Here is a 12,503-nt window from a genome sequence, read left to right on the forward strand (position 1 = left end):
GGAGAGCCCGTGGGTTGCCTGGGCAACTGCAGCCAGGCAGTGATGGGGAGCAGTCCAGGGGAGCAGTTGCCATGGAGACCCGAGGAGCACAATCACCTTGGCAACGGTCCTGTGTGTCCTGCCACCCCCCACCCAGGGCTGCATCTGGAGGAGATGCACCTGGGCTCCATTGTAAACCTGGGCCAGCTCCCTGGATGAGGAAGGAGGGGAGGCAGTGGTGCCCACCCCTGCAAGGGGACAGCCTTGGCTCCCAGCACTCACCCAGCCCCCAGCTGAACGGCGCAAAGGAAGAGGGGAGGCCAAGCTCAGCTCCTTGGCTTTATCACTCACACACCACTGCAAGCCATTCCCACACCCAGTCCTGGCCAGGAGCTCAGCAGGAAAGCCGGGTGCAGCGGGACTGGACACGAGGGCAGGCTCTGTGGCACCCTAAAGCTGTGCTCCCTGCAGAGAGGCACAGAGGGCACAGAGGGACACACCCCCCATCTTGGTGACAGAGCAGCTGGCAACGGGACTCATCACTGCCAGCCCCTGGGTGTCCCCAGTGTCATCTGGGCAGTAGCTGTAGGCACACGGACTGGGGTGGCAGGACAAAAGTGGCACAATGGTATAACACTGCAGTGGGTCAGGGGGGTTTGGGTCTCTGCCACTCCACTGTGCCTGCTGTGCCCCAGCAGCCCTGGCTTGCCCTAATAATCATCCCCATAAATCCACACACTGGGAAAAAACCACAAGGGAGAAGTCCTGCGTGGCTTTTGGGAGGTCATGGCTCAGAAAGAGACACAAGTCCAATAGCTGGCAGCCAAAGTAGTGCCCCAGTGTGGGGTTGGGGTCTCAGCTCCTCAGCTTAGGCATTGTGTAGATTTTCCCCAAGCTTCCACGTTTAGGGGGGGCCTTCTGGCAGACAAAGGGAGGATGAGGAGGCTGTAATTCCCCTCCTCCCCAAAACAGACTGAAGGGCACACCGAGACCCCTCCCTCCCAAAAGGAATTGCACAGCTGCATAGGAGGAGACAGCTGGGATTTCTGCAGGCTCCAGGCTTGGCCCGGTTCATGCTGCCCCTCCCTGGGCACCCCCAGGTGCTCTCAGGCCTGGTAGAGGGGCACCACGCGGTCAATGGGTCCCCGGCAGATGGGGCAGAGGCGGGTGGGCAGGGCTTGGAAGCAGCGGAAGCAGCAGCAGATGTGGCCGCAGCCCAGCAGGACGCACTCACGGGGCCGCGACAGGCACACCACGCACGAGTCCTCGGGTGCTCGGTCGCTGCCCTCCTCCCCATCCAGCTCCTTGTCCTCCTCCGGCCGCTGCCCGGGCCGGGAGCGGCGGTAGGCGCGGCACAGGGCGTGCAGGAGCACGGCCAGCCCCGCGGCCGCGCACAGCAGCGCTGCCCCTTTCCAGAGCCCGCTGGCCGACTCCAGCTCCGCCAGCACCGTCTGCCAGTCCCCCAGGCAGAGGAAAAACTCGCCTCCCTGGGCCGGTGGCTGCAGGTGCAGGGAGCCGTCGGGCTGCAGGGACAGCTCCCCGATGCCCGTCAGCCCGGCCCCCACCCGCAGCATCTCCTCCGTCTCCAGGATGCCCTTGGGCTTCTCCCCGATCAGGTACTGGCCCAGCAGGTCGCGGAAGCCGTGGGACGGCTGCTGGAACCGCTCGTACACCATCTCCAGGGGCAGGCACACGGCTTGCAGTGGGCTGTCCACACTCACCTGCGTGGCTGCCTCAGGGCCCGGCGAGGCCAGCAGGAAGGGGACGGTGTAGATCTGCTCCGAGAGCACCCGCTCGCTCTCGCTCCTGCAAGCACGGAGGGTTGGGGTGTGGAGAATCACAGCATCAGTCAGGCTGACCTCTGAGATCATCATCTTCAACCCATGACTGAATATCAGCCTGTCAGCTAGAGCATGGCACTAAATGCCATGTCCAGTCTTTCCTTAAACACCTCCGAGGATGTCAACTCCACCGCCTCCCTGGTGGTGAAACCTCCTGCTCCCTGGACAGCTCATTCCAATGTCTAATCATCCTCCATGTAAAGTTCTTCCTAATCTCTAACCAAAACTTCCCCTGGCATAGCTTGAGGCCATTTCCTCTTGCTTTGTCACTGGTTGCCTGGGAGACGAGGCTGATCCCCACCTGGCTACAGCCTCCTTTCAGGGCGCTGGAGAGAGCAATAAGGCAACCCCAGAGTTTCCTCCAGGCTAAACATTCCCAGCTCCCTCAGCTGCTTCTCATCAGACATGTGTTCCAGCCCTTCACCAGCTCTGCTGCCCTTCTCTGGACCTGCTCCAGCAGCTCAATGGCCTTCCTGAGTTGAGTGAACTGGACACAGGACTCAAGGTGTGGCCTCACCAGTGCTGAGTACCAGGGGATGATCACTGCCCTGCTCCTGCTGGCCACAACACAGAGAAGCTCTGAGCTCTTGGTGCTGAGCTAAGCAGAGGGACTAAAGTCTTTAACTAAGTTATTTTCTGCCATGTGGCCCCAGATAATGGGGTCTGGACTCACTGCTGCAAGCCCCCTCCTGCAGCCCCTTCCCATCACTCACCAGCTCCGGGCCAAGCTGTTCCAGATCAGCCGATGCTCCTTCAGCTGCAGTTTCTGGATCACGCCCAGCAGCCCCTCATGGTAGTGGCTGGTCAGTGCAGCCTGGGCTGGCAGCACTATGCCTAAGGACAAGGGATGTGTCACGGCCAAAACAGGAGATCCTGGCCCTTGTCCCTGATGCAGGGCCACAGGGTGTCCTTACCTTCCAGGGCAACATAAGGCAGGCACCGCCCCTCAGCTGCAGACACCAGGGCTGGCAAATTGTCATCGACCTGGAGCTTTGGGGCCTCCTGGAAGAGCATGGACTGAGTGTGAGCGTGGGCAGGGACAGGGCAGTGAGCAGGCCAAGAATGGTGCTGTGGAGACCTCTGGCCTGCAGCCTGCTCAGATCTGCATGTCATGAGGTCACCAGAGGATGGAGCAGGCTGCAGGCATGAGTGTGTGCACCTAAATCAAAGCGTGGAGGGCAGTAGGGAAGAGACACTGGTTGGGAAAGAGCATCTAAGAGACAGGGCTACCTGTATGCGTGCCACGACTCTGGATTTCCTCCTGTACAGGTAGTAGAAGAGGCCAGAGAAGGCGAGGCTGGAGCCCAGACACAGCAGCTCCCCTGGAGTGATGTGTTTGTCCATGGTGCCAGGCTTGGGTGACAACGCCTGCAAGGTGAACATGTCTGGGGAATGGGGCTGTGTCACCCATGACAGGGACATCCCAGTGCCCCTGCTCTGAAGACAACATCCCTGGATCCCTGTCCCCAAGGCAGCGCTTTGTCTTGTTGTCCCCAACCCCAAGGCAGAGATGCTCCTCCACCCCTGTCCCCATGCTCTGCCGCCCCAGAGCCAAGCCTGCGCACGGTCCCAGAGGGGGCAGTTCACCTCCAGCACCCACAGGTGCCCGGTACTCGGCTCGGCCCTGCATCCTGGGCCCAACCGGGGCCCAGTCCCACATCCGGGATCGGGCCGAGGCCCAGCGCCCGTGACCCAGCCCTGGGCCTGGCCCAGGCTCCCACCCGGGTCTGGCCCCCCGATCTGTCCCGGCCCAGCCCTCGGCTCGGTCCCGGCCCGGCCCCGCCGCCCCCGATGCCCCCGTACCCCCGAGGCGCCCGAGGCCCGGACCCTGGCCCTACCGCGCTTCCTGCTGGGAAATGTAGTCCAGCCCTCGCGGTGAGGCGGCGGCCCTGCCGTGACCGAACTGCCTCTCCCAGCATTCCTCACGCTGAACTACAGCTCCTGTCGTACTCTGCGTCGTCCGCAGGCAGAACCACAACTCCCCGCAGCCTTTGCGAGCGGCTCTGTCCGCAGCCGAGGCGTCCCGCGGGGTACCGGTACCGGGAGCTCGGGACACCCCGGCATGGGGCTGGGGCCGCGCTGTGCGGGGCGGGACCGGCCGGGCCGGGGCCCGGGAGCTCGGAGTGAAGGCTCGGGGCAGGCAGGGAACTCCCTTGGCTCTGACTCGTCCCCACCAGCTTTGCAGTGTTCTTCCCCACCTCGCTTCCCTCACTCGGGGAATGTCCCCCCAGACACGCCGCCCCCGCTCCCCTCCCTCGGCGTGTCTCACCGCCCACGTGTGCCCAGCCCTGCAGCCGCCCCCCACAGCGGCCCGGATCCCCCTCTCCCCCCGCCCCGGCACCGCCAACGACCCGGAGCTGCTGGAGTAAGTGGAAACTGCTTTTAATCGTTAAATAAACTCGGCGACAGCCACCCACAGCTGAAGGCACCAGAGTCCCCGCTGCCGCCCGCTGGTCCCAGCAGAGGTGGATGGGGAAGCCAAGCTGGACTGGGAGGGGACAAGGGAAGCGCGGAGCCGGGTGGCCCCCAGCCTCCATCTCCGGCAGGCTGGGGGGCAGGAGCAGGGGGATCGTGGCTCTAATGCTTTCCCCGGGACCCCTTTGACCTACCCGCCTGAGGGGGGGACGCAGCGCAGGGGCCACTGAGCTGTGCCCGACTCAAGCACATCAAGGCTGGGGGGCAGAACTGCGTTTTGGGGGTGCCACAGCCTCTCTGCCGGCCGTGTCCAGCCCCAAGCCATGGATGGGGCTGCGGTGGGTGCCTGGTGCGGGGCCGTGTGTGCCGGGGAGGGTGCGGAGGGGTTGTGCGGTGTGAGCACAGGAAGGGCACTGCGCTCTGCCCGTGGCCAGCTCCGACAGCCACTGAGGTTTGGGGAGGGGGAGCACAGCAGAGTATAGTCCCTCTGCCCCCGGCACCCTCCCCGTCCCTACCACACCTCACAGTGCTTGCCGGGGTTCATGGGGGAGCCCAGGGGGCAGCCGAAGTGTTCCACAAAGTCCCGGGAGTTGCTGAGGGTGCCGATGACACGGTACTTGTCGGGGCTGTGCGGGTCGGTCACCAGCCCTTCGTGGGAGCTCTCGGGCGTCCGGACGGAGCACCACACCTGGCGGAGCGGGAGCAGCCTCAGGGATGGGCACCGAGCACCTCCCGGTGCGGGATGGGGAGCTGCGGGGTGGCTCCGAGCAGCCCGGGAGGTACGGGAAGCCCATCATCCTGCTCCGCCCTACCTGCGCAAAGCCCACGAAGAAGAGCTGGTGGTTGGTGAGCCCCAGGGCGGGCAGGCGCTTCTCCTCCCCGTTCTTCTGCAGCCAGGACTTGTAAGCCTGCGGGAGAGCCGGCCTGAAGCTCCGCGAAGGGACAGACAGGCACGGGGTTCGTGTCCCCTCCGGATGGCGGCACTCACGTTGTAGGCTGCCTTGAGCCCGCCGTTGTCGGCGATATTCTCGCCCAGGGTCTGCCGCCCGTTCACCTTCTCGCTGTGGACGGTGTAGCGGCCGTACTGCTCCGTCATGCACGCCGTCCGGTTCTTGAAGGCCTCCAGGGAGGAGTTCTGCCACCACGGCCGCAGGTTTCCCTCTTTGTCATATTCCCGTCCTGCAGGACCGAGCCGTGGGTTGGGGTGGGACTAGGGGGAGCCGTCCCACTGCAGCCCCTCTGCTGCAGGGGTCCCGAAGCAGAATGGGGCGTGGTGGGGGAATGGGCACCGGGGGATGCCAGGGGGACCTGGCACCTTGGGCCCATGCCCAGGGGGGATGGTATCCCCCAGCCCCTGCTGTGGGCAGGCTCTGCCTGGGGCTCAGCCATGCACTTGGGTCCCCAGGCATCCCCCAGTGCATTCTCACTAACCCAGCCCAGATCCGTAATCCCAAATTCTCTCATTGACCCCATGTGGACTCCGAGGCTGTAGTGAAGGTGCAAAGCAGAGTGGATGCAAGAGGGACCCATCCCACGCCCGGGAGGGAGGAGGATGAGGAGGGGGCTGGGGCTGCAGACACTGTGTCCTCACCAAGCGGATGAAGCGAAAGCTGCACAGAGAAGCCGGGGGAAGGTATCGGCAGGTGCCACCTGGGGAGACAGGACGATAGAAGGGGGTGGCCAGGGGGGCACGAGCACACATGATGCAATGGATGGCAAAGCAGGACCCCTGTGCTCCCAGGGCACCTCTTCCCCATGCCAGGGGCAGGGGCTGGGGGGGGACAGGAAGGTGACAGGGTTAGGGGCTGGTGCTGTCTGTGGGCTCTCACCTTGGTCATCAAATGCATGGGTCAGCTCATGCCCCATCACCACGCCGATGCCACCGAAATTAAGGGCTCTGTGGGGCCATGGGAAAGAAACAGGTAAGTACAAGATGTGTTAATGACGCCATTGCAGCCACCCCATCTCTGTCTGGGCACCCAGTGACACTCTGCTCCAGCTGGGACCCAGCTGGGGATCACTTCTGCTGGGGACACTGCTGGCCCCAAGGGGACGCAGGCTGCAGCATGTTAAGCCTTGAGAGACAATCAAGCCCTTCAGGGCTTTTATTTGTCACTGTGGGGGGACTCTGTGGCATGCTGGCCCCGATCCAACCCCTGGCTCCAGGAGGTGCCCCCCATGCCAGACTCACTTGGGGTGGTTGCGGGCGTAGAAGGGAGCCTGGAGGATCCCAGCAGGAAAGACGATCCCATTCTTGGTGGGCAGGTAATAGGCATTGACAGTCTGTGGGGTCATGCTCCACCTGGGCAGGGAGGTGGGACAGGGCACAGGCAGGGGTGTGTCCCTCTCACCCCAGCCCCCTCCTGTGCCACTGCCCACCACAGGGCCCTGCCCAAGGCTGACATTTTTACCAAGGACCTTGCTGGGGATAAGCTACAGCTACCACAGGTGACCTGTGCTACCACAGGTGACCTACTGTGCTGTGCTAACCACGAGGGTGACCTCCTCCCCACTGAACAGCACCATCCAGGCACCCAGGGTCCCATCCTCCCCTCCTCCCCCCCAAGCCCACCCCTTACTGGTCGCGGTTGGGGGGTTTCCGGAGCTGGTCAGCCATCACTTTGGCAGAGAAGTTGTAGAAGTTGAGCATGTTCTGGAAGAAGGAGTCCTCAGAGACCTCGTACTGGTGAGGAAGAGGAGGGATGAGGACAGGTCCACTGGGGTGGTTCCCCACACCCTGGCCAGGATGAACTCAGTACTTGGGTGGCTTTGCACAATGTCCCAAATGGGGACATTGCTCGACAGTGGCCCCCCCCCCAAGTTTGGCATGACCAAGCTTCTCCCCCCCAAGCCAAGGTGCCCCCTACCCCATCATAGACATCATCCAGCTCCTTGTTGTCCAGAATGAAGTCAGGGAAGCCAATCATGTCATAGATGGCATCCGCCTGTATGGGGAGAGGCCCCAGAAGTGAGATTGGAGAGCTTGTATGGATAGGGTAGGGTTTCCCATCCACTTCCCTCCCTGGGGTCACCTTCTCCTTTGCAGCCTGCCTGGTCTTCTCGTCCATCCAGTCCAGCTGGTCCAAGGATACCTCGAAGGCTGCACGGATCTCGCTGATCATCTCCTCAGCCTGGGGAAGGGAGGGAATGAGGGCCCCCTACCCCCACAATGCCTCAGTGGGGACAGGGTGGACAGGGTACAACCTCCCCAGGGCAAGAGATCTCATTTTCCAGCTCCCTGCCTTCCAGCCCTGGGCTTGGGTGGAATTGGGATTCTCATGGATGGTGATGGGGAGGGAGGGGATGGGGACAGAAGTATTCTCACTATGGCCTTGCTGTCCCGGTCAAAGGTGGCTTTGACGAAGAGGGAGCCCAGCGCAAAGCCCAGTGTGTCATCCGTGTTGGAGATGCAGGTTTGCCAGCGGGGTGTGCAGGACTGTGGGAGCGAGATGAAGGTCAGTGAAACCCTCAGCCCACTCCTCTGCTCTCCTGCCTTCACTCAGCCTGGCTCTGCCTCATCAGAGGGGAGATAGGCAGCAGCAAAACCCCCATCCCAAAAGATAATTGTGGGTTCCCGCTGAAGCATCCAGGTCTTAGCATGCCAAGGGCATCTGAAGGACAGAGGAGGTCCTGGCTGCTTCCAGGCTGAGTGTGGAGGGGCCTGATCCCAGGGCCCTCCGTTACCTTCCTGGTGCCATAGAGTGTCTCCAGCAGCCTCTCCTGGGCTGTCTCGAAGCGCTGGTCCAGGCTGGAGGCCGTCTTCTGCACCAGGTTCCAGATCAGGTAGTTGTTCAGGATGCTGCAGGGGTGGAGAAGATGCTTCAGCTCACCACAGTCTATGACTTCAAGACACTGATGAGCCCAAAATGTGTCTCTGCCATGGGGGCCACAGCCAGGGATATGGAGGAACCTCACCTCCTGTCAGTGTCATTGATGAGCTCAGAGACCTGCTGAAGGTAGGTGTCCCCATACACTACCACAGGCTCCGTGTCTGCCAACTCCAGGGGGGCCAGGGCGTAGGAAAGGTAATCCAGCCAGTCAATGGCAGGGGCCAGCACCTGGAGGGGACACAGGAATGTGGCACCAGGGCTATGCTTCATCCTGCTCAGCATGCTCAATTCCTGGGGCAGGAACTGTGTTTTCTGGGAAAGACCCAAAGTCCCTCACCACTCCAGATCCTTCTCTGCACCCTTAATGCTCTTAATGCTGCAGAACAAGGAGAGGACCCCTGGACCCTACAATATGAGGTGGCAGCTTCCCCCAAATGGTAACAACTAGGGGGATGGACATCCAGTGCATGTCCCATAGCAAATGTGGCTGCCCAGGGTGTCCCAGAGTCAGGACAGCAATGGTCACAGACCTCTTGGTGCCCTCTGGACAAGTCCCATGTGTCCCAGAAGGGTGTCCCCAGGCTGCTCTGGGCCATGCCCACCTGCAGCTCGGCGATGCTCATCTTGTGGTAGATCTTCTCGTCGTCTCGCCGCTCAGCCTGGGGCACGGTGATGTTGGCCAGCTGGGTTTCAAAGTCCAGCACCTGCTGCATCTGGAGGCGGGTGGGCTCCGGGGTGCCCCCCAGCAGTGTGCCCAGCTCCACCATGTAGTCCAGGTATGCTGCCAGAACCTGTGGAACCCCAGGCCCCGCCTCAGTGCCAAGCACAGCTCATCCTACCTCCCTGGGGTGGGCACCCAACAGGCAGGATGGAGATGCCAGGTGTATCCCAGTGCTGCTGGCACCGCAGTGCCACGGGTTTGCCCTGATTACTGTTGGCAGCATGCCCAGCAGCCACCTCACCCTCTCGTTGGCAGTCTTGTTCAGATAGTAATCCCGGGATGGGAGGAAGAGCCCCGACTGGTCCACCTGTGGGGAGAGAGGGGCAGCATAGACATTCTGGTGTGCCCTGGTGTCTGCCACCCCTGGGGGCCAAGGTGCCAACCTGGATGATGTTGCTGTTGGAGCTCTTGGAGTCTGCACCCACATACACCGTGAAGAAGGGGGTTGCCCGGTATGTGCCTGACACGCTCTTGAGGACCTCCATGAAGCTGGTTTGGTTCCAGGAGCCAGTGATGTTCCATCCCCCGATCTGCCAGCAGACAGAGCTGGTACCTCAGGGAGGGATGGGGTGCATCCCAAGGTTACTCCCTCCCTGGTTACGTGAAGAGCTAAGCAGGTGTGCTAGGCCGAGCCCTGTCAGCTCAGCTCACGTGTGGGTGTGTGCCCACCTTGTCGATGAGCTCCATAAGGGGCTGGGAGCCCAGCTCCTCTATCCTCTGCTCCTTGAGGCAGGACAGGTAGTACCGCTGCGTCTTCCGCTCTGCCTCGCTGCTGGAGTTGAAGGTGGTGTTTTCTGCGGGAGGCTGTGGGTCAGCCCCAGTGACACAGAGGTCACCCCCTTGGTGTCTGCAACCCCTTGGTGCCCACCTAGGAGATGCTTCATGATTGCCTGGTTCTGGTCCCAGATGCTGTTGAAGGTGCTCCACTTGGAGCGCCCGTTGGGCAGCGGGTTCCTCTTAATCCAGCCCCCACACGAGTACTGGTAGAAGTCCTGGCACGGGTCCATCTCTGTATCCAGGGCCTCCAGGATCTTGCTGGCCACCCGGACACAGGCATCCGTCAGGCACGTGCTGTGAGAGGGATCTGGCAGGGAAGGCATGCCTGGGGCTGGGCGAGTGTACTGGGGGAAACCGAGGCACGGAGCGGGGCCAAGCCCTGTCTGTACCCCAGGATGGGCAGAGCACCTGGAGCAGGTACCCTGGGCTGACCCATCACTCCTCGTCCTCCCGGGTGTGGGGACACAGCTGCCATGTCTCCCTACCTCTGCGGTACTGAATGGCCAGAGTGACGACGGCGACGCTGAGCAGCAGGGCCAGGGAGACGGCGACGGCGCAGAGCACCAGCTCCAGCTGGCTGCGAGAGGCCAGGCGGCTCAGCAGCGTCCCCGGCCCCTTCCGGAACCCCACCTGGGCAGGAGGAGCAGGACCTGCCATCGCACCGTGGGGGGCCGAGCATCACTGCCCCCCTTCCCTCCCGCCACTCCCCAGTGCCTGGCGGGGCTGCATGAGGACGTGGGGACCAGGGCATCGCTGCCCACCAGCCCTGGCGAGCCGGTGGTGGGTGCTGGCAGCGCCCCCAAGCCACAAGGAAGGACCAGGCACGCTCTGTGCCGCATTTTGGCTGACTCCCAGCACATCCCTGGGGACAGCCGTGTCTGGCTTGGCTCCTAACCCTGCTCCCAGTGCCCACTTGGCTGCAGGCAGGCCCTGGGGTGAGGATGGGGGCTAGAGGGGATGGAGAGGGGGAGGATGGAGGAGCCGGGGCACAGCTCACCTCCACGCTGTCGGGAGAGGTGCTGCCATCCCCCGCTGGCTCTGGCCCCTCCTCGTCCTGCAGCGTGGCACGCTTGTAGTTGGGCATCTGCTGAGGGAGGGAGCGGGCTGGTGCAGGGGCGTGGGGGCTGCTCCCCGCCCTGCCACACCCTCTGGCTCTTATGGCAGGGCCCAGTGCCTGCTCAGTGAGTACACAGCCGGGCTGAGGCAGGCCCTGACCCCCGCAGTGTGCCTGGGCCTCCCCCAGAGGTTGTCCCCAGCCCTGCGTGGCCCTGGAGAGCACGGGGAGAGCTGCTAATGAAGGACCTGGGGGCCGTCACCGGAGCATCCCTTTGCATAGCCATGGCATCAGCCCTGCCAACAGGTGACACATCGCCACGGAGATATGGTCCCCGTCACCAAGCAACGGTTTCCTAGTGCTGCTGTCTCACTCCTCCTCCCCTGACTGGAACTTTCCATGCAGATGTGCACAGGTCTGAAACATCTGGAAGTGCTTCCAGCCCCATCATAGCTCCGGGGGTGACCAGGATGCAGGACAGAGCATGCAAGGGGAGAAGGGGCACTGCAGTGTGTACCAGCCAGCGGGGCAGGGTCCCCCTTACTCCTGGCCTTGCCAGGCAGCTTGCACAAATCCAGCCGTGAGGGCTGCTGAGGACTCAGCCAAGAGGGAGGTGGTGGAGTTGAGCCAGCAGCATTGGAGGGGGGGATATGCTAGAAGAAAATGCTGGAGGTTTTGGTGGAAGAGAGTCAGCAATGCCGCTGGTTGTGAGCTATCCTTAGGCTTCAGAGCTAACGCCTGGGTGGGTTGCAGCTCACCCTCCAGTCTGTGCTGCAGACTAAAGTGAATGCCCAGCCTGCAGGGCTGCTGTTATGGGTCAGGAAGGAGCTGGGGTGGGATGGATGATGGGCAGGGGGGAAAGCAAGGAGAGTGCCTCATGCCCAGCTCTGCCCACTGCCACACTGCTGGGATAGGGAGGGGGCATCGCCAAGGGCTGCAGCAGGAGGGTGGGATTGGCAGGAGATGGCAGGAGCCCCCGCTGAGTTGGGCTCCTGGAAGGTGCTGGCATTAGGAAGGATTGCTCAGCATCCTGAAGGAGCTTGGCCAGCCTAGCCCCCCCACCGCCCCAGCTCTCCTCAACGTGCTCCTTTCTGCTCCTGGGTGGTCCCCATCCTGGGCAATAGCCAGCACCCCCTCCCTAGCATCTTCTGTGGCATCCTCAAGGCAGGAGCCTATTTCTGGGGCTCCTCCTACCCCCTCTGTAGGGCTGAGACCCATGGGGACAGGGCCCCCTGCCCCCTCCAGAGGTGCTGTCTTGGGGTTCACCCTATGAGCAGCATTACTGTACTCGGTGGAGTGGGGTTTATGGGGCCATGCCTGAATGAACCACCCCAGTTCTCTGTCCAACCCCAGGCAGGGATTTGGAGGGGGTCCTTCCTCCACCGTGGGGGACAGGGACCCTCTGGCCGCTGAGTTCCCTTAGCCCCGGCACCACGCAGCCCCTGCATCCCATAGGCTCTCGCCGCCCCCCGTAATCCACCAGTCCCCCCCTCCCTCCCTCCCTCCCTCTGGTTCCCGAAGCGCCCGCAGCCCTGGCAGCTGCTTGAGTTCTCCAGCCCCGGGGCTCTCCTGTGCCCCGACCCCCTCCTGTTCCCCTCGCCGAGCCCCCCGCCGGTGTCCCCCGTCCCCCCCTCCTCTTGCCCTCCTCCCCGCCGCGCCGCTGCCCCGGGCACTCACGGCGTGTCCAAGCTCCTGTAGGGCCACGTTCATCCTGGCCATCCCGGGCCGCCTGCTGCCTAGCTCCGCTCCCCGCCCGGGCCGCGCCGGGCCCCCGCCGCCGCCGCAGCGCCGCCTGCCTCCGCCGCCGCCATGGCCCGCACCGGGCGCCGCGCTGCCGCCGAGACCGGCACCGGGGTCTCACAGGGATGGGGCCGGGCGGAGATGGG

The 12,503-nt window shown here is 63.2% G+C and overlaps 2 protein-coding genes across 2 annotated transcripts; both read right to left on the minus strand.

The window, feature by feature from the left end:
• Positions 1-329: 329 nt before the first annotated feature.
• Positions 330-3,739, minus strand: LOC131562663 (mitochondrial ubiquitin ligase activator of nfkb 1-A-like). Its single transcript, XM_058812489.1, has 5 exons — positions 3,659-3,739; positions 3,051-3,188; positions 2,735-2,822; positions 2,534-2,654; positions 330-1,785 (listed from the first exon to the last, which is right to left on the minus strand). Exons 1-5 carry the CDS (start codon positions 3,737-3,739, stop codon positions 1,086-1,088), a joined length of 1,128 nt encoding a protein of 375 aa, XP_058668472.1. The 3' UTR covers positions 330-1,085.
• Positions 3,740-4,297: 558 nt separating this feature from the next.
• Positions 4,298-12,336, minus strand: ECE2 (endothelin converting enzyme 2). Its single transcript, XM_058811985.1, has 19 exons — positions 12,295-12,336; positions 10,561-10,647; positions 10,049-10,193; positions 9,655-9,870; positions 9,456-9,580; positions 9,170-9,316; positions 9,028-9,093; positions 8,668-8,856; positions 8,151-8,293; positions 7,920-8,034; positions 7,561-7,671; positions 7,268-7,366; positions 7,103-7,180; positions 6,815-6,918; positions 6,427-6,537; positions 6,065-6,132; positions 5,224-5,414; positions 5,048-5,143; positions 4,298-4,923 (listed from the first exon to the last, which is right to left on the minus strand). Exons 1-19 carry the CDS (start codon positions 12,334-12,336, stop codon positions 4,747-4,749), a joined length of 2,310 nt encoding a protein of 769 aa, XP_058667968.1. The 3' UTR covers positions 4,298-4,746.
• Between the last annotated feature and the right edge of the window lie 167 nt (positions 12,337-12,503).

The sequence above is a fragment of the Ammospiza caudacuta genome, chromosome 11 (genome assembly GCF_027887145.1).
Source record: "Ammospiza caudacuta isolate bAmmCau1 chromosome 11, bAmmCau1.pri, whole genome shotgun sequence".
Lineage (NCBI taxonomy): Eukaryota > Metazoa > Chordata > Aves > Passeriformes > Passerellidae > Ammospiza > Ammospiza caudacuta.

Coding starts and splice junctions, on each gene's coding strand:
- LOC131562663 (XM_058812489.1), bottom strand. CDS start 3,739: ATGCTGGGAGAGGCAGTTCGGTCACGGCAGGGCCGCCGCCTCACCGCG. Junction 2,823..3,050: donor GAGTCGTGGCACGCATACAG/GTAGCCCTGTCT, acceptor ATGCTCTTCCAG/GAGGCCCCAAAGCTCCAGGT. Junction 2,655..2,734: donor GCCTTATGTTGCCCTGGAAG/GTAAGGACACCC, acceptor CCTTGTCCTTAG/GCATAGTGCTGCCAGCCCAG.
- ECE2 (XM_058811985.1), bottom strand. CDS start 12,336: ATGGCCAGGATGAACGTGGCCCTACAGGAGCTTGGACACGCC. Junction 8,294..8,667: donor TGAGCATCGCCGAGCTGCAG/GTGGGCATGGCC, acceptor TGTCCCCTCCAG/GTGCTGGCCCCTGCCATTGA. Junction 7,672..7,919: donor CACTCTATGGCACCAGGAAG/GTAACGGAGGGC, acceptor TCGCTCCCACAG/TCCTGCACACCCCGCTGGCA.